Source organism: Thalassophryne amazonica, chromosome 12 (assembly GCF_902500255.1).
Source record: "Thalassophryne amazonica chromosome 12, fThaAma1.1, whole genome shotgun sequence".
Taxonomy (NCBI): domain Eukaryota; kingdom Metazoa; phylum Chordata; class Actinopteri; order Batrachoidiformes; family Batrachoididae; genus Thalassophryne; species Thalassophryne amazonica.
Window position 1 is genome coordinate 53,997,178 of NC_047114.1, and position 23,964 is coordinate 54,021,141.

Below are 23,964 nucleotides of genomic sequence, written 5' to 3' on the forward strand. Positions count from 1 at the left end.
TATATCCATAATAGACCTTACAGTACAGATAATATTCCTCCCCATGGGCAACATAAATATTGTGAAATATTGTGCCCATCAGATCTGCAACACCACGGCGGCTGGTTGGCAGGTGCGCACGCTGTCACACATCACGACAGAGGCTCAGAGTTGAACGGTTCTCACAGTTGTAATATACAATTTACTGCTTGAACACATTTAATTCTGTCGGACATATGACGTGGAACTGTTTCACCACGACAACATATGAAACATTAAATCTCACCTACAGGAGCATTTCGCAGCACAGTGCATCAGGAGCACACAGCCTGTGGTAGAGTGCTGGAAATGACGACGTCATAAATAAATCCCATGTGATAATCCAACCAGAAATCACAATATAGAGTTGTGTTGTGGGGAAAAAAAACAAACAAACAAGAAATTAAAGTTTGCTGGAAAGTCTGCATCTGATGAATAGTGGGAAAGCTCACTGCAGACTTTTAAGCAAAGGCATCCTTTGACTCTGAGCAAAAGTTTGCTGCATGTGTGTACGCGGGCGCAATGTGCATGCACGTAGCGGCTTATGCAGTCGTTATGAAAACAAACACACACACACACACACACACACTGAGCGATCATTTCCTCATGTCAGCACTTCTACGCACACACATGCACGTGAGGTCAATGAGCCTGGGAAAAAGAGGACAAGTGAAGTTGTGATTGAATGGGAGTGGGTGACTGCACCGATGACGGCGTGGCCACATATGGCATGAGTCCAGTCCATACGTTGGTTGTTCTTTGATGTCCAGTACCGGTGTCGCCAACTGAACGAGCTCCCTAAAAATCAGTCCCCCTTGATGACGCGGTTCACGGATTAACACCTCGTTTCTGCTTCAAACTGCACTCTAGTCATCATCTATCTCAGCGACAGGTATCTGAAGCTTTTGTACAACAATCATTTCCACATAAATTCAGCATTATTTCAAGATAAAAGGTGGTCAGAGCGCCACGGCTAAATGAACTGGTAGCTGATGCGTTCACTGCGCATCGGTCATTTCAAAGCATCATGGAATTTCAGCGAGTTTCTGCATAAAAAGGCCTCGTTTCTGCTTAAAACTGATGTTAGAATGATTTAAGAGGTTTTACCATTATAATCTGATGGTTAATAATCCCATTAATCCATTTGATTGCTTTGGGTAAAGAGACTCCGTCTCAGACGTGCTGCTGTGGTCCGAAATGACGCATGCGCAGATGCAAAAAGCGGACAGATTTTTAGGGGCGGACCATTCGGTCAGCAACACCTTTCCTGTGCAAACGGAGGAACACAGCGCTGCCTCCTACTCAGTCGTGTGTATGCCATCCAGACAATTGGACATTGGGCAGTCTTCAGTGCCTTTTTAGCCCTCTGACAGCAGTCTGTGTCGTCTACATACACTTTGGATGCAATCTGACAGGTGTGGATGAGGCAGTCTGTCTGCATTCTGACATGGTTGACCACACCTCTTTTCTCCCGACTGCATCCGGATTATGACCATTTTTGCCATGTTGGGTGCTTCCTGCACATTCTGGCTATGTGTGACGGGGGCTTTATTTTTCATTACTAGAATTTATTTTGTTTAGTGCTTTAATTCCTGTGAAAGTCTGACAGATGAGGCAAAAATTATTAGCCCCCCTTTAAAATTCAACATTTTCTTCAAAAAATTTTCTTCAGTGTTTTTTGTTTTTTTAACAGACTAAGGAATTTTCGACACAGCATTTCAAAACATCCTAGTTTTATTTTGGATGTTTATTTAACTTTGCACATAGAAACAAAATAATTTAATAAAAATCAAAAACTACCAGGATCAAAATTATTAGCTCCACTGATGCTAATAGTCAATTGTGTATCGTTTTTGCTGGATAACAGCCTGGAATAATTTGTTGTAGTTTTCAGAAGATCTCAAACATGTCCTCTGAAGAATCCCAGCCCATTCTTTTTGCTGAATCTCTGAAGCTTCTCCAGAACTGATGGTATTGTGGCACGGACTTTGGTCTTCAGCTCACCCCACATATTTTCAATGGATCATTTGGATCATTGTCATGTTGGAAGACAAAGCAAACACCCAGACCCAGTTTTTCTACTGACTGATTGAGCTTTTCTTTCAAATTCATCACATATCGTTCTTTCTTCACGATTCCTTTCCAAATTGAGGAAATTCACAGTTAAAAATGCTGTGGGGACAGTGTTCTCTGGGTTACACGCCTCTCCCATTTTTTCTCCAAATATAAGCTACATTTCTATGGCCAAAGAACTTTAATTTCATCTCATTTGACCAAAGGACACACTTCCTTTCTCCAGGTTGTCCTTAGCATACTTCAGTCTGGCTTGAAGATGTCTCCTCTGCAGAAGTGGACTTTTTTTTTTCTTGGTCTACAACCTCACATTTCATTACTGTCCAGGGCTTCAGTGGTTGTCTGCTGTGAGACTACAATTTCTGACTTGGCTAAGTCATTCATGCCTGTCTTGGCAGTTGTTCTGGAGTCTTTAGACTTTTTGCCAGGCTTGTTCTGTAATGTGTGGCTCTTTGAATTTCTTGATACTTCTCACTCCAATTGTTTTGCACTTCCTTCTCCCACTTTTAGTAATTTTCTCAAGTCGAAAGTAATTTATTTTGTTTTTTGGCATGATGCTTTCTCAAGTGAATACTCAAACCCTTACTGAAGTATTTATAATAACAACATTGGCAGATAACCCTAAATTTTAGTTGTTTTTCTAACCTTGAGCATTGTGAGGTTTGTGCTATTGTTCAACAAAAGGTCAGTTCTTAAGTGGGTAATAATTTTGAACCTAGTAGTTTCTGGTTTTTGTGAATTATTTGTTTCTGTGTTCAAAGTAAAATAACGTAAGCATCCAAAATACTAGGATACAAAAACTAAGCTGTTTAGAAATGCTGCGTTTAAAATTACCTGCTCTGTTAAAAAAAACACTAGGAAGAATTTTGGAAAAGAAAAAAAAAAACATTAAATTTCATGGGGGGATGACAATTTTGGCCTCATCTATATATAAATAGTCATTAGAACTATTATTGTTCATGATGAATGTATGATTTTTAGGTATGTAAGTGACACCAGAGTATAAGTCGGAGGAGTTCCCAAATTATTAAAAAAAATAAACTTATGAACCGGAAAATATGGTACTTCAATAAAAGAACATTACCAGTTAAAAATTACTTCAGTGAAACCAGAAACACAGGTTTGTACAAGTGATGTGAAAAGTGACTTATTGAAAAGGCCAGCAGCCATGTTACAACTCCCCGCAATTAATGATTATAAAATCAATGACTAACATTTGTGAATCAATTCTTAATCATCCATGTCTGAATCACGATGCATGGAAAAATTTATTTTTTGTCCCCATTCCTATTATTCACTGTAACTGGACTTCCAGAATGAAACATAATGCTCCCGCCATTCAGAAAACTGGATGTGGCACTCAAAATATAGGCCAAAGTCATTACCAGAAATTCCAGAGGTGGCAGACAAATCATTCAGTCAGTCAGATCTCAAGGTCAGAATAATCAGGCTGAAAGTCAACTGCAGGCAGAAGACAAAACACAAACTGGGCAGACAGGGTTCAGAATCAGGAAAACTGAACAGACAGTGCTGATGGTGTCAACACAGTGGTATGAGACAATCTGGCACTCTCTCTCTCAGTAGAGAGGCTCCTAACAAAGCAGAACATTCACTGCCCAAGTGACTACAGCAGTGTGGAGAAACAATCAGTGAGGATGTCAATGAGTATGTCAGAGGCAAATTATGATAAGAAAGCTTTTAGTAATCCATTAAAATCAGGCCATGAATATATATGAGCTTTCAGAACCCTGTGAGTTTTAGACAGGAAAGAAAGTAAAGTACTTCTTATAATGTAATGTTCTACTCTGGAACATAACTAGGTGTTTCCAAGGGCAACAGCAACTTTAGTATCCAAGAAATAAAATAGTTTTCAGAGGCAGATAAGAAAATGTACCTGACATCTTGTAAGGTGAGTGCATACTGACCAATCACAAAAATACCCAGCAGGAATTCTCAGAAATATGTGTTAAAAAAAAAAAAAAAACTTAGAATTGCAAAAGATTTTCACTCAGTGGGCGTCAGACCTTATGACTTCTAATCATATGTGCTCCAGACTGAAGGCTTTGGAGGAACCTCAAGTATTTGGAAGCACGTCTGGCTTATTTGCTGATTTTGCAAAGTAGGAAGAGAAGAAAACAATCCTTGCAGTGTTTACGTAGGTTCTCACCCCCTAGACACTGTAAACAATAAAAAAATAATACAGACTCAACTAAAAAAAAATAATAAAAAAAATAAGATCAGAATTTGCATGGATCTTTTAAAGTAATTCCAACTCAGCCATTTCAGAATAAATGTCATTAGACTTTTATAGTAAGCCTGACTCAAGTGCAGTAATGCATTTATTGCATTACTGTGGTTTGTTAAACTTTATATGTGTTTGTCTTCTATAATTAAATTGTATATATATATATGTGTGTGTGTGTGTGTGTGTGTGTGTGTGTGTGTGTGTGTGTGTGTGTGTGTGTGTGTGTGTGTGTGTTCTTAACTGGATAAGCTGCCCGAGTCTCATACAAAACTGAAATATACAGACAAAGGTCTGTATAATCAATGTTCTTCACAGCAGTGGAAGAAAAAGAAATCATAGATATTGTTAACAATTGCAAATACAAAACATCTACTGATTTAAATGAAATTGACATGATAGTTGTAAAACAGGTCATTGAAGGGATTTCAGAACCATTAACATATATTTGTAATTTGTCATTTCAAACTGGTAAATTTCTCAATGAAATGAAAATAGCCAAAGTTGTACTGCTGTATAAGACTGGGGATAGACACCACTTCACAAATTATAGGCCTGTTTCGTTGCTTCCACAATTTTCCAAAATATTAGAAAAATTATTCAACAATCGATTAGATAAATTTATAAACAAACATAAATTACTTATTGACAGTCAATATGGATTTAGAGCAAATAGTTCAACATCACTGGCATTAATAGAATCAGTTGAGGAGATCACAAATGCCATAGATCATAAATTACATTCAGTTGGAATATTCATAGACCTTAAAAAAGCTTTCGACACAATCAATCATGATATATTAATAAACTTGAACGGTATGGGATCAGGGGATTAATGTTGCACTGGGTGAGAAGTTATTTGAGTAACAGAAAACAATTTGTAAAGTTGGGGGAATATACATCATCATGCTTGGACATTGGTTGTGGTGTCCCACAGGGGTCAGTATTGGGTCCGAAACTCTTTTTACTTTATATAAATGATATTTTTAATGTGTCAAAGATATAAAATTAGTATTATTTGCAGATGACACAAGTATTTTTTGTTCTGGGGGGGATTTGCAGAAACTACTACGGAACATCACTACAGAAATGGGAAAGCTGAAAATGTGGTTTGACAGAAATAAATTATCATTAAACTTTAATAAAACAAAATATATGTTATTTGGCAATTGTAATAAAGCCATACAAGTACAGGGGTGGATATTGAAAGAGTATATGAAACTAAGTTTCTTGGGGTGATAATTGATGATAAAATAAACTGGAAGTCTCATATAAAACATATACAGAGCAAACTGTCAAGAAGCATTTCAGTTCTGAACAAAGTTAAATACATTCTGGATCACAACTCACTCCGCATTCTCTATTGCTCACTGATCTACCCCATATTTACACTATTGTACAGAGGTCTAGGGCAATAATTCTAAATGTACAACACAACCATTATTCATACTGCAGAAAAGAGCTATAACAATAATTCATAATATTGGTTATAGAGACCACATAAATTCACTATTCTTAAATTCAAAAAATTTAAAATTTACCGATCTGGTTCATTTTCAATCAGTACAAATCGTGTATAAAGCAATAAACAATTTACTTCCTTTAAATATTAAAAACATGTTCTTTAATAGAGTAGGGGATTATAATCTGAGGGGGGAGTTTAACTTAAAACATCAGTGGGCACATACAACATTAAAAGGTTTTTGTATTTCTGTTTGTGGAGTGAGGGTGGAGCTCAAGCAATGTCCAAGCATGAACCAGTTTAAGCAGCGGTATAGGTACATGGTTTTTTCTAGGTATAAGGAGGAGGAAGGGTGTTGAGGGTTAGGGTGTTTTGTTGATCATTGTTTAGTTGTGTGCACTTTGTTTTTCTATCTTGTAAATATGTACTATAAAATAACACGCATTGCATATGTACACTCAACAAAAATATAAACGTAACACTTTTGGTTTTGCTCCCATTTTGTATGAGATGAACTCAAAGATCTAAAACTTTTTCCACATACACAATATCACCATTTCCATCAAATATTGTTCACAAACCAGTCTAAATCTGTGATAGTGAGCACCTCTCCTTTGCTGAGATAATCCATCCCACCTCACAGGTGTGCCATATCAAGATGCTGATTAGACACCATGATTAGTGCACAGGTGTGCCTTAGACTGCCCACAATAAAAGGCCACTCTGAAAGGTGCAGTTTTGTTTTATTGGGGGGGGATACCAGTCAGTATCTGGTGTGACCACCATGTGCCTCATGCAGTGCAACACATCTCCTTCACATAGAGTTGATCAGGTTGTCAATTGTGGCCTGTGGAATGTTGGTCCACTCCTCTTCAATGGCTGTGCGAAGTTGCTGGATATTGGCAGGAACTGGTACACGCTGTCGTATACGCCAGTCCAGAGCATCCCAAACATGCTCAATGGGTGACATGTCCGGTGAGTATGCCGGCCATGCAAGAACTGGGACATTTTCAGCTTCCAAGAATTGTGTACAGATCCTTGCAACATGGGGCCGTGCATTATCCTGCTGCAACATGAGGTGATGTTCTTGGATGTATGGCACAACAATGGGCCTCAGGATCTCATCACGGTACACTGTCTGCCATCTGCCCTGAACAGTGTGAACCGGGATTCATCTGTGAAGAGAACACCTCTCCAACGTGCCAAACGCCAGCGAATATGAGCATTTGCCCACTCAAGTCGGTTACGATGACGAACTGGAGTCAGGTCGAGACCCCGATGCGGACGACAAGCATGCAGATGAGCTTCCCTGAGACGGTTTCTGACAGTTTGTGCAGAAATTCTTTGGTTATGCAAACCGATTGTTTCAGCAGCTGTCCGAGTGGCTGGTCTCAGACGATCTTGGAGGTGAACATGCTGGATGTGGAGGTCCTGGGCTGGTGTGGTTACACGTGGTCTGCGGTTGTGAGGCTGGTTGGATGTACTGCCAAATTCTCTGAAATGCCTTTGGAGACGGCTTATGGTAGAGAAATGAACATTCAATACACGAGCAACAGCTCTGATTGACATTCCTGCTGTCAGCATGCCAATTGCACGCTCCCTCAAATCTTGCAACATCTGTGGCATTGTGCTGTGTGATAAAACTGCACCTTTCAGAGTGGCCTTTTATTGTGGGCAGTCTAAGGCACACTTGTGCACTAATCATGGCGTCTAATCAGCATCTTGATATGGCACACCTGTGAGGTGGGATGGATTATCTCAGCAAAGGAGAGGTGCTCACTATCACAGATTTAGACTGGTTTGTGAACAATATTTGAGGGAAATGGTGATATTGTGTATGTGGAAAAAGTTTTAGATCTTTGAGTTCATCTCATACAAAATGGGAGCAAAACCAAAAGTGTTGCGTTTATATTTTTGTTGAGTGGTATGTGTGTATGTAGGTATGTGTATATATATATGTATCTACACTAGAGGTGTTTATGATGATGGGACTTGAGTTTGTGTTGTGTTAAATGTGTTTGTAGCATGACCCAAGCAGAGGGTCACCCCTTAGAGTCTGGTCTGCTTTAGGTTTCTTCCTCAATACATCGGAGGGAGTTTTTTCTTACCACTGTCGCCTGTGTGCTTGCTCTGGGGTTGGTAATGAGTATATATGTATGTTTGTATGTATATAAGGGGTGGGCGTTTATAAGCTTTGCTTCTGCTCACCCCCTTTTGGTCACACATGTCACGGTGGAATTGTCTTGTGTATCAGTTTTTTTGTTACTGTTGAGTTTGTGTGCCAAATAAATTCATTCATTCATTCATTCATTCATTCATTCAAAGGGGTTATTAAAAAAAAAAACATTGTGCCAACTTAATTTACCATATCACATATCACAAAATTCAACTCAGAATGCAATGCATCATTAACATCAGGGATTTTTAGCAATCAGCAGAACTTCTAGTTGCATTCATTAAGTGAACACTTTCACTTTGTAGCATCTGGCAACTGTGCTTTATTTCTACATGTGTCTACCTTATGATCGCGATACTGTTATTCTCACATGCATTATTTAGATTCAGATTCATATTACTTTATTAGTTCATTTATACAGTCAGCCTACCCGTAATTACAGAATAAATACAATAAAAGAGATAAGGAAATAAATAAATAACCATGAACCATTATCTCCAAATGCCTCTCTTCATGGATGTTAGAGAAATGTTCAGGAATACAACAGTGCCACAAATGATCAAAAAACGAACACTGCATGGGTACATGTGTTAATGCTCCCTTTCTGACCACAGCGCGGGTTACATGGCAACCAGATACAGACGTATGACCGACTCCAAATCTTAGCAAAATAAGGCAGGTAACATGCAATGTGGAGAATTTGAAGGTTTTGGTGTTAGTAGACAAATTAATTCATTTGAGTCATTCTAACTTCTTCATTTTACTTCCATTCCATTTGTAAGGTCCCCATCACACATAGCAAGAATTTGCCAGAAGCATGCCCAACACGGCAAATATTGTCATAACCCGACACAGGTGGGAGCAAAAGGGGCGTGGCCAGCTGTGTCTGAGCGCAGACAGACTGCCTCGTCCACACCTGTCAGATTGCATCCAGAGCATATGTAGACCAGTGATTTTCAACCTTTTTTGAGCTGCGGCACCCTTTTTATATTTACAAAATCCTGCGGCACACCACCAACCAAAATAATATTATAATGCTATTACCTCTGGTTTTGCGCAAAACCCAAATATCATTATTTTTATTATTATTAATAGAAAATCGATACAGAAAACACCGCATTTCGAAAATCCTCAAGCATTTTGCGCTCTGATCTCAAGTTGGGCTGTCACGATTAGGAATTTCTGGAGACGATTAATTGTCAGACAAATAATTGCGATTGACGAATATATTGTCTATTTTTTTTTCTTTTTTTCCCCTTCTTTATATTCTACTATTGTAGTATAATTACACAACTCTGGAAGAACGTTTGGCTTCTGTGAGTGGAGAAACTGGGAATGGTGCAACATTTTTATTTTTATCTTCATTTTACATGCAGTCCCAACTTTTTCTGATTTGTGGTTGTTTCTGTTGCATTTCTGAAATTGTTTCTCCTCATCAGTCACGTTTTGTGCTTAAACACTGCATTAAGCTCAAGATTGAACAAATAAATACCTTTGGAAAATAACAGCTGTTAAAGTTCAGAGTTCTCACCTGCTTTTTGTGATCTGTGCATCTGAACATTGTTTTTTTTTTTTGTGGCTCAGTTAATTCATATATTCTCATTTTTTAAATATGTTTTTAAAGATATTTGACCGTTTATTTCATCTCATGATCTCATAAATTCAGCATACGATGCGCACGTGGTGTGAACAGGACGGTAACGGCAGAATCACACCTTTAGAGAAAGTTCAGAGAGAAGTAAAGGCAGCTTCACGTTTCCGTTTTGTTAACGTTCACTCGGGTTAAAATCCTCTCTCTGCTCCGCGCTCGCTGCGCACTGAACGTGTCGCGCCTGCATTCAGGAATCTCCCTCACCCACCCCCTCCCTCGCAGTCTGCAGCCTGTTAACTCTGCGTCCACACACACAGGCACAGACACACACACCGACAGTTCCGCATTTTAGACGGCTTTTGAAGAAGACGGCACTGTTTTAATCAGCCGTCAGCCTCCTTGTTATTGTCCCGCCTTAAGACGAGAGCGTGGCTGCAGCACGTTTGACGTCAGATTCTGAGTCATTTTATGCTTTGTGGATAAAATAAATAATTCACGGTAATCGCGAATATGAAAAATAATCACGAATATGAAAAATACCCACGGCACCCCGGTTGAGAATCACTGATGTAGACGACAGAGACTGCTGTCAGACAGCCATAAAAGGCGCTGCAGACTGCCTGATCTCAAAATGTCTTCAAGGCAAACAAACATGGGACCGGAGCACTGTGTTCCTCCCTTTCCATCCATATGGTCACCCACAGTCCCATTCAAACACTCCTTCCCTCGTCCTTTTTTCCCAGCCCCACTGACCTCATGTGCGTGTGTGTGTGGGTAAAAAGTGCTGATGAGGAAATGATCACTCAGTGTGTGTGTATTTGTATGCATACGCTACATGGCCACTATGCATGCACGGGGCACATGTGCTCGTATGCACCACTGGACAGCGTTGCTCCAACGTTTGCTACCCAACATTGAATGCTCGTGACCTTCAATCCCTCAGGCAGCACTGCATTAAAAACCAACATCATTGTGTAAAGGATCTTACCGCATGGGCTCAGGAACACTTCAGAAAAGCATTGTCAGTTAACACAGTTCGTCGCTACATCTACAAGTGCAAGTTAAAACTCTACCATGCAAAGCCAAAGCCATACATCAACAACATCCAGAAACGCAGCCGCCTTCTCTGGGTCCGAGCTCATTTTGAAATGGACAGATGCAAAGTGGAAAAGTGTGCTGTGGTCTGATGAGTCCACAATTCAAATTGTTTTTGGAAACCATGGACGTTGTGTCCTCTGGACAAAGGAGGAGAAAGACCATCCAGATTGTTACCAGCACAAAGTTCAAAAGCCAGCATCTGTGATGGTATGGGGGTGTGTTCGTGCCCATATCATGGGCAACTTACACATCTGTGATGGCACCATCAATGCTGAAAGGTACATCCAGGTTTTGGAGCAACACATGCTGTCATCCAAGCAATGTCTTTTTCAGGGATGTCCCTGCTTATTTCAGCATGTCAATGCCAAGCTGTATTCTGCACGTGTAACAACAGAGTGGATTCGTAGCAAGAGAGTGCGGGTAGTAAATTGACCTGTCTGCAGTCCAGACCTGTTGCCCACTGAAAATGTGTGGTGCATTATGAAGCGCAAAATACGACAATGGAGACCCCAGACTGTTGAACAACTGAAGTTGTACATCAAGCAAGTATGGGAAAGAATTCTACCTACAAAGCTTCAACAATTACTCTCCTCAGTTCCCAAATGCTTATTGAGTGTTGTTAGAAGGAAAGGTAATGTAACACAGTGGCAAACATACCACTGTCCCAGCTTTTTTTGAAATGTGTTGCAGGCATCCATTTCAAAATGAGCAAATATTTGCTCAAAAACAATAAAGTTTATTAGTTTGAACATTAAATAGGTTGTCTTTGTGGTGTATTCAATTGAATATAGGTTAAAAAGGATTTGCAAATCATTGTATTCTGTTTTTATTTACATTTTACACAATGTCCCAACTTCATTGGAATTGGGGTTGTAAATGTAAATGTGTTGGGTCAACATGATGAATATGCCTTACTGTTACTTAATTACCATGGTTCTGGCCAACTACATCTGTAAGGGTAAATGTAACAAAAAAAAAGTAAGTCCTTTTTGCTGCTCACTTGTTTGCGCTCGGGGTCACCACAGCAAATCCAAGGTGGACCTGCATAAATTGTGCTGATCCAACACAGCAAAGTTAAGTTGACATGTAACTATACCATTTTAACTTGTAACTACCCTAATAAATTAAGGAACTCACAATCATATCAAACAAGTCTGAATAGCCCAAGGAAATTACATCAGTGTGTTACATTTACTCTTACAGGGAAAGGGGCAGTGGCCGAGTGGTTAGTGTACTTGGTTTCACTGCAGAAGGTGCCCGGCTCAAACCCCGCTCCTGCCACATTTCTCCATGTAAAGTGGAGTTACGTCAGGAAGGTCATCTGGCATAAAACCTGTGCCAGTTCAACATACAGATCCACCTCAGATTTGCTGTGGTGACCCCAGGTGCAAACAAGGAAGACCTAATTTATTTTTGTTACATTTACCTTTACAAATCTCGTTGGCCTGAACCATAGTAATTGAGTAATTGCAACTCAAATTCATCATGTTGACCCAACAAATTTACATTTAGGTCTACATTTACCTTTACAAATGTAGTTGGCTTGAAGTCATCTGGCTAAGTTAACCCATTTTACTTGGGTGGAAATACCTTACATGATTTTATTCTGTACACTGAGCAAGTTCTTTTTTGAGAGTATATGTACTCAATACTTTGCTGATGCAGCAATTACAGCATCATGTCTTCTGGAATATGATGCAACAAACTTGGCGCATCCATCTTTGAGCATTTTTGCCCATTCCTCTTTGGAGTACCTCTCAAGATCCATCTGGTTCGATGGGGAGTGTTGGTGCACAGCCATTTTCAGATCTCTCCAGAGATGTTCAGTCGGATTCAGGTCTGAGCTCTTGCTGGACCACTCAAGGATATTCAGAGAATTGTCCTGGAGCCACTCCTTTGATATCTTGGCTGTGTGATTAGGGTTACTGTCCTGCTGAAAGACAAACCGTAGCCCCAGTCTGAGGTCAAGGGTGCTCTGGAGCAGGTTTTCATCCAGAATGTCTCTGTACATTGCTGCCTTCATCTTTCCTTCAATCCTGACTAGTCTCCCAGTTCTTGCCACTGAAAAACATCCCCAAAGCATGATGCTGCCACCACCACCATCCCTGCTTCACTGGTGCCTGGTTCCTCCAAACATGATGCCTGGCATCCAAAGAGTTCAATCTTTGTTTTTCAGACCAGAGAATTTTCTTTCTCATGGTCTGAGAGTCCTTCAGGTGCCTTTTGGCAAGTCCTGGTGGAACCAAACTTCTTTCTTTTACAGATGATGGAGGCCACTGTGTTCATTGGGACCTTCAAAGCAGCAGAAATGTTTCTGTTCCCTTCCCCAGATTTGTGCCTCGAGACAATCCTGTCTTGGAGGTCTCCAGACAATTTCTTTAACTTCATGCTTGGTTTGTGGTCTGACATGCACTGTCAACTGTGGTTCCTTATATGACAGGTGTGTGCCTTTCCGATTCATGTCCAATCAACTGAATTTACCCCAGAAGGACTCCAATTAAGCCGTAGAAACATCTCAAGGATGATCAGTGGAAACAGGATGCACCTGAGCTCAATTTTGTGCTTCATGGCAAAGGCTGTGAATACTTATGTATACGTTATTTCTTTTGTTTTTATAGAAAATGGACTGCATATCTGTCTATCTATTGAACGATCGATTGATAGATAGACAGACATAAAATAAGCTTCATTTCGACAGCATAGAGCAGGAAGCTCAGTCAGATAAGAAGCTGGGCTACCAATATGTAGACTTGGGTTCGATTCACAGTCACACTACCTGTCTGTGTCTTTCAACAAGACACCTCATGTGTCTGCCCAGCTGTAAATCGAGTACTGTCCTTGGCTGGGGAAGTAACCTGTGTCGGACTGCCATCCTGTCCAAGGGCAGTCATAGGCTCTCATCTGCTTCACACACCAGCACCAACAGCCCTCAGGGTCTACATAGGCCTTACTTCAACATCTCTAAGTACGGTTGTCATTTCATTTGCTGGGAAAATGTGTTTTTGGAATAGATAAGAGATTGATAAAAGATTGTGTTTGTAGGCTACACAAGAAATTACTTGAACTATGCCACCTTGTTGAAGCAGCTACTGAGAAGAATATCTGGGAAATCTGTCTTGCTTCAAAAGGATGCATCTCACCTTCCAACTCTCTCCTTGCTATGGCTAATACATATGTCTGTACCTTTGAACTCAATTACTCATTGCCATGCTCACCTGATTTGGCACCATCACACTTCCATCTGTTCTCAAACAACAGAGTTGAACAATTGTTTGGAAATCACTTTCAGGACAATAATGATATCAGGACTTTTTAATCAGCAGTATGAAATCATGTATGCAGCACTGCCGGAAGAAGTGTACAGACAGCCAAAGGGATGGTGATAAAAAATAATAAGCAAACCTACACATACCAGAAGGACATCATCACATTTATGCAAACTTTTAATCCAATGACAAAAATATATGGATGTGACATATTTTCTATTTCTATTATGTTAATTGGGAAACAGAAGTTGGCGCATTTTAGTGAATGCAGAATATTTGGCCCCTAGTCATCTACATTGAGGGTTGTATCTCACTGGGTTGCGACAGTGTGCGCGCGGCAATTGCGAGGGAATTTGCTTGATTTTGACTTATGCGTTACCTAACTGGTCATCATCACAGAGGAACCGAAGTCAGGTGAGGTGACTGTTGTTTGCAGTTCACCACAACAAAGTAACACGATTTATGGCCATAAAGGCCTATACAATACCAACACCACAACATGGACCTGCTAATGGTTCCTTGTGACATTTTGCCGATGTTTGGGGCATACACTCGTTGTTCTCATCCTCTATTACTGATAAAGGGATTTGCCACAATGTTGTTTTCCTCCAGCTGCTGTGTTATGAGCTTTCAGGAATGTCAAGGAGGGTGTAGGTGTACAATGAAATTGCCAAGAAGAAATAAAGATGAAAAGAAAGAAAGACTGCAGCCTCTTTTAAACCAAGACACCAAACTTCAAAATGGTCAAGTTACATTTCTTCTGTTTAGGGATGCAACTTAATTAAAAAGGCAGATTTCTGCAACAAACAGACACCACTGCCACATTTATCTTGCCATGTTTTAACTTTACGGTTGCATCTTTCATGACAGTAAAGAAACACAAAACTTTGCTGTACAAAGAGTAATTTATCTCTGATATTTCTGCATAGTCAACACCAAACTGTTCTTAATTGAGTTGATGCTAAAGCATCTCTGCAGCCATGTGTGAAGGAAAAAAAAAAGAATTATGGTCTGAGGTCAACGGAAAATTTTGAAAATGGCATTTGCAAAATGTCATTTCCTTCTTTTACTCTTGCTAATCATAAAGAAATTCCATTTCAGCTGTGGCCACCCCCTCACCTCATGTTGTGCAGCTGCTGTCATACATAGTGACGCCCATGGGCACACTGAGGTGAAAATTAGAAAAAGCAGGATTAATGACCGTGGTGGTAAATATGTCTGAAAGAAATTAAAGTTGCTGCATGTTGGTAAACAGAACCACAGTAAAATTATAAGATGGGAATGGATTCACATTCATACAGCATAAATAATGAATAAATAACATTAATAACAAACAAAGAAACACTTTTGTCCACATCTGCAAATAGGGGTACAGAGCACTGTTCTCACATTCACTGATATGTACCCAAAAAGGTCACGGTTTGAAACTTTTCCCATACCTTTTGACAACTAATGCCTTTTTCACACGCCAAGATAATTAGGCCGATCTCGGACCCAATCTTCCCCTTCCAACAATCTTAAGGGCGCTCCAATAATTGTGATGACGTGAAAGATAATCTTATCAGATATTGCTGGAAGGTCGTCAGTGGCGCTCCGATCGCAAATCGTGGATATTCAACATGTTGGATTGTCTTGGCCCGATATTGCAGCATGTGTTGTGTTCCCCGACCACAAACAAGCAGGCAGCCTGCTGAATGTGATGTGTAGCCAATCTGTGAGGTCACAGACACATGGAGCGGAAAATAAAATCAAAACAGCTGTTATGACTTACCAGAAAGTCCGGTGGTCGCGCTGTCTCCACTCCTTTTAAAGAATGCCTTTTCTTTTTCTTTATGTGTCATCCCCCCCCCCCCCCCCGATGTTTTAAATAGTCTACAAACTATCTCTGTTTTTTTACTCTGAAGTCACGTTTAATCTCGAGAGATTTTGCGAGATTTCCTGTCTGACCTAGGAATGTTCGTGTGTGAAATCCTGTTCATGTGTGGTGTGTTGACTTCACCGTGTGGCTAAACACCACACACTGTACACCCAAATCCTGCCATGTGAACCAGGCTTTAAATGAGTCTAGGAATGAGTGATGGCAAAATAAATTTTTTTAAGTGAGCCCTCTGAGGTTGGAAGCAAACTGAAGTGCAAAAGTGTATTGGCCTCTCTTCATTGGCCTCTCTTCATTGGCTTCCTGTTAATTCTAGAATAGAATTTAAAATTCTTCTTCTTACTTATAAGGTTTTGAATAATCAGGTCCCATCTTATCTTAGGGACCTCATAGTACCATATCACCCCAATAGAGCGCTTCGCTCTCAGACTGCAGGCTTACTTGTAGTTCCTAGGGTTTGTAAGAGTAGAATGGGAGGCAGAGCCTTCAGCTTTCAGGCTCCTCTCCTGTGGAACCTGCTCCCAATTCAGATCAGGGAGACAGACACCCTCTCTACTTTTAAGATTTTACTTTTAAGATTAGGCTTAAAACTTTCCTTTTTGCTAAAGCTTATAGTTAGGGCTGGATCAGGTGACCCTGAACCATCCCTTAGTTATGCTGCTATAGACGTAGACTGCTGGGGGGTTCCCATGATGCACTGTTTCTTTCTCTTTTTGCTCTGTATGCACCACTCTGCATTTAATCATTAGTGATCGATCTCTGCTCCCCTCCACAGCATGTCTTTTTCCTGGTTCTCTCCCTCAGCCCCAACCAGTCCCAGCAGAAGACTGCCCCTCCCTGAGCCTGGTTCTGCTGGAGGTTTCTTCCTGTTAAAAGGGAGTTTTTCCTTCCCACTGTAGCCAAGTGCTTGCTCACAGGGGGTCGTTTTGACCGTTGGGGTTTTACATAATTATTGTATGGCCTTGCCTTACAATATAAAGCGCCTTGGGGCAACTGTTTGTTGTGATTTGGCGCTATATAAAAAAATTGATTGAATTGAATTGAATCTGCTTTCAACTCTTTTTATGATACGAGACTGCCATCTAGTGGCATCATAAAAAAAACACCAAATGTTTCCTGAGGACTTATTTGGTCATCACCACTGGAAGGGTGTCCATGATGACCACTGTGCCACGGTCTTGTTTTAACCACGGCAAGATTTTTAAGATGTCCAATTGTTTCTTTTCAGTTGAAAACTTTGTCATACATTGGTTATCCCTGGCTTTTCTGTGGAGTCAGCAAAATTGTCTTACATGCCATGACATCACCTGGAGGTTTTCAAGAAGCACCAAGGTAGTGCTATCATTATATTACAGATATGCTATGGCTGTTTATGCATACCTCACATTGTACAACTCTGGCATTATACATCATTAAACTGCATGGTAGATTACATTTGTGGGCATTTGTGATTTTCACCCACAGTTTGTCACGGCAATAGGCCGTGACCTTCCGGAATGCATAACTGTAAAAGTGAGAATGGGGTTTTACAATACTGGTAACTCAGAATTTAGTTTGCACATTGGCTCATAATTTGAAATAATATTTTAGAAAAAGCCTAAATGAAAACTGTCTATAACCTTGAAGTTCTTTTTTAATTCCACTTAAGGCAATGAATAATATGAATAATCCCTAATATGAAACAGATGTTTGAAAAATTGACTAATGCAAGCCAATTGCTAAAAACAAGTTTGTTGTTGTTGTTGTTGTTGCTGTTTCTTTTTTATGTTCAAGGTTTTAATACACAAGGAAGGCTTGATTATAAAGCTGCAAAAAAGGTCCATATTTTTAGCTAGGATAAACTGAGATGGCGATACAATGACGTTTGCTTGTCAAAAATAAATTAAAACCAAAACACTACTATTTTACTTTAAATGCACAAATCCTTTTTATTGACAATTTTGTATTTTTATGCTTTACCTTTTCTGTCAGTGTCACAGCAAAATGCCAATATTGTGGAATTTTTGTTTTTATCTGTATGTATTCATGTTGGCTGTAAGTGGCAGATGGTGAACCAGATAGGCCACCACTAGTTGTGAGCATGGTAGCATTTGCCTTTACCCCTTGCCTCAGTAACAAGTACAAACCAGATATTGTTTTATCATTATTGAGGAGAAAAAATGAGCAGAGATGGACTACTTATGTGTGCACAGTCACCCAGTTTTTCATTAGGGAACCCTGTAGGATTTGTGTAATATTACAGTGAGAAACTGAGCTATAAGGTCAAAAATGTTGGCTTTTCAAGAAACCATCAGAGCCTTTATAATGCTTTGCAAAATACCCAAACTATATTCTATCACCCAATTTAGTAAATTATTGTCCATCTCGTAACACTGACAAAAACATCATCGACTATCTGCCATTGTAAGTGAGAGTAACTGAGAGGTCCGGGTAGGTACAGCATGGTATGGTATGATTCAGAATGTTTAAGTCTGGCTTGGTGTGTATTTCAACCTTCAGCAGTACCCTTTATTTGGTAGGCGGAGTATGGTAGACATCGGCATACACATCATCAAAATTGCATGCTAAATATTGCACCGTGAATGAAATACAGCAGCTATAATCTATGTCATGTGACATACAACCCACAAATCAAATGACAAGGATCTGCTCAGCCATTATATATTAACAATATATTGACTGAGAAAGATGTAGGCTGAAGCTACAGCAGATTGTGCCGACCATTTTTATACTGCACATTGTTACCGACAACTTACTTCACAAAAACAAAGACATAACAGTAACAAAAGTTCAAATGTGTCATACACAATACTGATCATACCTCAGTTTTGTATTTATCATAATTATTTATAATGTATTTGGTTCTTTGATTTGATGATTATCAAATATAAATTGTTTTACTTAAACTGATTGATAATTTGTGAATATCAAACCATTTTCTTAGGACCAAGGTAGTAAAATAAAATCACTTTTTAAATCTTGAAAACACTGATTTGATGCTAAAATACAGAACAGTAACACAGATGTAACCAGCTGCAGTCACAGCATACAGAGTACACTAAATGTAAAAATTCAACAACCTGCAGAAGCTGAACGATACTGTTCTTTCTGCCATCAATGGTAGGAGGAATCCACAGTGTGAAAAGTGAGCTATTTCCTTCTCTTCTGTGCCAAAGGGTAAATGTATGGGAGTGAATGACTCACCACGGGTGTTGCTGGAGAGACGCTTGCGTTGGCTGGTGGAGGTGTTGTGTGGAAGAAGGGTATTCTGCTGGTGGTTGCTGTCGATAGGGCTTGTTGCTATGATGTTGTCCTTATATTTGTTCATGAGAGCTAACTTGGTGTTGTCACTCACTGTGGAGAAGTGGCACACAATTACAAACGGCACCAAAAAAAGAGACTGTGGTAAAGTCTTATAGAACAGCAGTAGTATAGACTGAGGAAAAATGTAATACTCCTGACTGAATGGAGAAAGCATAAAAAGCAAACAAGTGTATTCAGAACCATAAAGCATAGGAGTCAACCAAAAGTTAAAATTACATTCTGAAGAGAAATTTTAGTCCGATAAAGTCAGAAAAGCTGGCATGCAATTACAAGTCTTGAAGAGAATATAGTGAACATGTTTAACTCTCAGAAGAGTATAAGATTGAAAATGATAAAAGTGACATTTTATGGAAACAAGAGCATGTTTATTGAAGAGAATGACATTTTTTTTTTTTGTATTGTTACAGTATTTCATCACCCCAAGCAATGTTATTTTTATTTCAATTTAAAAGCATAGTCATAAAACAAAAACATACTGTATTTTCCAGAGTATAACTTGCATTTTTTTATTTTTTTATTTTTTTATTTTACTAGTTTGGGAGGACCTGCGATTTATACTCCGGTTCAATTTATACTCAGAAAATTCACAAGGTTATTATTAATAATAGCAATTTCCTAAGAATCAAAGCACTAAAACTAAACTCAAATAATAAAATGACTAAATGCCAGTAATAAAAAATACACTACAACAACGTAGAAAATTCCCAAATTAAAGAGCTCGTAACAGAAAGAAAGTGCAACTTATAGTATGTTGCTGCTTAAACTCCGGTGTGACTTTCTATGGTTTTTCCTCTGCAAGAGGCATCTTTTTGACATTTTTTTTTTTTTTTTTTGGCATTTTGTGGTTTATAATCCAGAAAATGCGGTATCCTGAGAGGGAATGCAGCTTCTAAAAGTGATACAAATTAAACTGTCACTCAGTCTGACAAAAGCAAATATATTCAAGATTCTACAAAAGTCTATGTGTATATATATATATATATATATATATATATATATATATATATATATATATATATATATATATATGGTGAGGAAATTTGAACACCCTGCGGTTTTGCAAGTTCTCCCACTTAGAAATCATGGAGGGGTCTGAAATTTTCATCTTAGCTGCATGTCCACTGTGAGAGACATAATCTAAAAAAAACTAATCCAGAAATCACAATGTATGATGATTTTTTAATAATTTATTTCTATGTTACTGCTGCAAATAAGTATTTGAACACCTGTGAAAATCAATGTTAATATTTGGTACAGTAGCCTTTGTTTGCAATTACAGAGGTCAAACGTTTCCTGTAGTTTTCTTGGGGTTGTTCTCATCCTCTAAACATGGTAAGTGGAGTCGATTCCAAAAAGCTCTATTCTGGTCTCATCTGACCACATGACCTTGTCCCATGCCTCCTCTGGATCCTCCAGATGGTCACTGGTGAACTTCAAACGGGCCTGGACATGTGCTGGCTTGAGCAGGGGACCTTGCAGCCCTGCAGGATTTTAAACCATGACAGCATCATGTGTTACTAATGTAATCTTTGTGACTGTGGTCCCAGCTCTCTTCAGGTCATTGACCAGGTCCTCCTGTGTAGTTCTGAGCTTTCTCAGAATTATCCTTACCCCACAAAGTGAGATCTTGCATGGAATCCCAGACAGAGGGAGACTGACAGTCATCTTGTGTTTCTTCCACTTTCTAATAAATAATCATAACAGTTGTTATCTTCTACCAAGCTGCTTGCCTGTTGTCCTGTAGTCCATCCCAGCCTTGTGCAGGTCTAAAGTTTTGTCCCTGCTGTCCTTAGACAGCTCTTTGGTCTTGGCTATGGTGGACAGGTTGGAGTGTGATTTATTGAGCGTGTGAACAGGTGTCTTTTATACAGGTAACAAGTTCAAACAGGTGCAATTAATACAGGTAAAGAGTGCAGAATAAGAGGACTTATTAAAGAATAATTAACAGGTCTGTGAGAGCCAGAATTCTTGCTGGTTGGCAGGTGTTCAAATACTTATTTGCAGCAGTAACATATAAATAAATTATTAAAAAATCATACATTGTGATTTCCGGATTTTTTTTTTTCTAGATTATGTCTCTCACCGTGGACATGCACCTAAGATGAAAATTTCAGACCCCTCCATGATTTCTAAGTGGGAGAACTTGCAAAACCGCAGGGTGTTCAAATACTTATTTTTTATTTTCCTCACCGTATGTATGAATGGATATATATATATATATATATATATATATATATATATATATATATATATATATATATATATATATATCTCCATTCATACACTCCCAAACACAGTCCAGTGAATTTGGCTTAAAAACCTTTTTTAGACATTTATAAGGCAGCGCAGTCTTGTTTGAACCCCTGTGTGATATCGCTGGATTTGACCACTTCTGGGAACAGTTCTGTTTTCGGCTGCAATTACCGAAGCAGTCACGAAAAGTGCAGTCAAACGGGAGAGGTCATGTTGCTAAGTGTTAGCCTACACAGCTAGCCAGAGTAGCTGTGTTCTCTCACCTGCACAACCACCTCCACACGTGTGAGCACCAGGTCATAAACAATCCTCAACACATGTACACTTTCCACCACATGCTGACTTTTTCTTTGCATTTTCACTTTGTTTGCCATGTAATTTGCCCAAAAACTCAGTGACAGCTGCCCCCAGATTGAGAATTATTGTGTCATATTTTAACCCTGGAGCACCCACCCTCAAACAAGACTGCATTCCCCAACTGACACTTATAGTTTAATGGAAAACCTAAGGAAAAAAAAAAAAGCTAATTATAAAAAGTGACATGCCTGTGTAATTATCCTCCGCCCTCCAAAAGAAAACATCAGTTGAGATTATAGTTGAGAGCATTGTCCAATGTATATCTGAACATATGATGCTACATCTCCAAGGTGTTTGGCCAGGCACATACTAAAAAAAGAAATGACGTAGGCATAAGTATTCACAGCCTTTGCCATGAAGCTCACAATTGAGCTTACAGCTTAATTAGAGTCCACCTGGGGTAAATTCAGTTGATTGGACATTATTTGGAATGGCACACTCCTGTCTACATATAAGGTCCCACAGTTGACATTGCATGTCAGAGCACAAACCAAGCATGAAGTCAAAGGAATTGTCTATGGACCTCCGAGACAGGATTATCTCAAGGCACAAATATGAGGAAGGGTACAGAAAGATTTCTTCTGCTTTGAAGGTCCCATTGAGCACAATGGCCTCCATCAGGACTCCTCCTACAGCTGGGCACCCATCTAAACTGAGCGATCAGGGGAGAAGGACGTTAGAGAGATGAGCAAGAACCTGATGGTCACTCTGTCAGAGCTCCAGTATTCCTCTGTGGAGAGAGGAGAACCTTCCAGAAGGACAACCATCTCTGCAGCAATCCACCAATCAGGCCTGTATGGTAGAGTGGCCAGATGGAAGCCACTCCTCAGTAAAAGGCACAAGGCAGACCCACCTGGAGTTTTCCAAAAGACACCTGAAGGACTCTCAGACCGTGAGAAACAAAATTCTCTAGTGTGATGAGACAAAGACTGAATGCTTTAGCATGAATGCCAGGCATCATCCAGGCACCAGGTACCATTCCTAGGGTGAAGCATGATGGTGGCAGCATCATGCTGTGGGGATGTTGTTCAGCAGCAGGAACAGGGAGACTAGTCAGGATTGAGGGAAAGATCAATGCAACAATGTGTAGAGACATCCTGGATGAAAACCTGCTCCAGAGTGCTCTTGACCTCAGACTGTGGTGAAGGTTCATCTCTCAGAAGGACAATGACCCTAAGCAGACAGCCAAGATATCAAAGGAGTGACTTCAGGACAATTCTGTGAATGTCCTTAGTCTAGCAGGTATATGAAAAAAAAAAAAAGTCAAAATGGGGTAAAAGCATGAAACTTTCATGGATTATCATGTACCTCATGGAGATCATTTCAGAATTTTTTTTTCAAAATGGTATCCAATTTTGCACATAGCATAATAGCACTTTTACATCTGCAGCAGAAGCTTAAAGTGCTTTACAGTTATACCTCACATTCACCCATTCACACAAATACACTCACACACCGATGTCGGAGTGCTGCCATACAAGGCACTCACTACACAAAGGGATCAAATAGAGGATTAAGGACATTATAGCCCACATTTTAAGCACATTTCAGCACTCTGTGATTCCTTGAATGTGTTACTTTTTCAAAACAAAACAAAACAAAACTGTTGTGTGTTGGGGGGGTGTGGCTGGACATTTTGGTGTTCTGTTCTTTTCTTTTCTTTGCTCTCCAGGTGGTATGAAAACTGATTTGTCTGTGGAGAAAGTGCTGGCTGAAGAGTCCTTCACCCTCATCAACATCATGTGCAGCACCTGTGGATGGTGCTCACATGCAACCTTAAAGACTTTCAGCTGAAGCAGGTAATTAGATGGCGTTCTGCATTTAAGCCATGTGTGATTCAAGCAGAATTGCCGGGAACTCGACCTTGTGATGTTCGTTTGTGAGACGCTGAGGACCGCGCCTGGGTTTGACACATCGTGCCTGTGAAGCAGGAAGGGTGAGGGACACATGCTGTCAGCACACATCAGAGGTGATTAATTGTTTGACTACTTGTTGATAGTAACTTGGTATTTTGTTACGCAGTAGATTTGAATTGTGATGAGAATTGTGCAGCTCGCTTCTCACTGCTGTGGCGTGCGGACAAGTGATCCTCCACCTGTTGTGAGAGGCTGCTCATTTGCATAAAGCTTAAAATACAGACCTGAATGTGTTGCTGATGGTGTGTGTCTTTTGAAGGATATTGGTTGTAACTGCTGACTTACCTCACCTCTTCTATCCTTCACAGAGAG

General features: G+C 39.7%; 1 protein-coding gene across 1 annotated transcript in view; it reads right to left on the bottom strand.

Annotated features, from left to right (window-relative positions):
- astn1 (astrotactin 1) overlaps positions 1–23,964 on the bottom strand; it is a 1,400,536-nt gene that overhangs the window by 949,727 nt on the left and 426,845 nt on the right. The window contains exon 5 of the mRNA XM_034183391.1: positions 19,007–19,156. Coding sequence (XP_034039282.1) covers positions 19,007–19,156 — 150 coding nt within the window. The remainder of the gene's footprint in view (positions 1–19,006; positions 19,157–23,964) is intronic.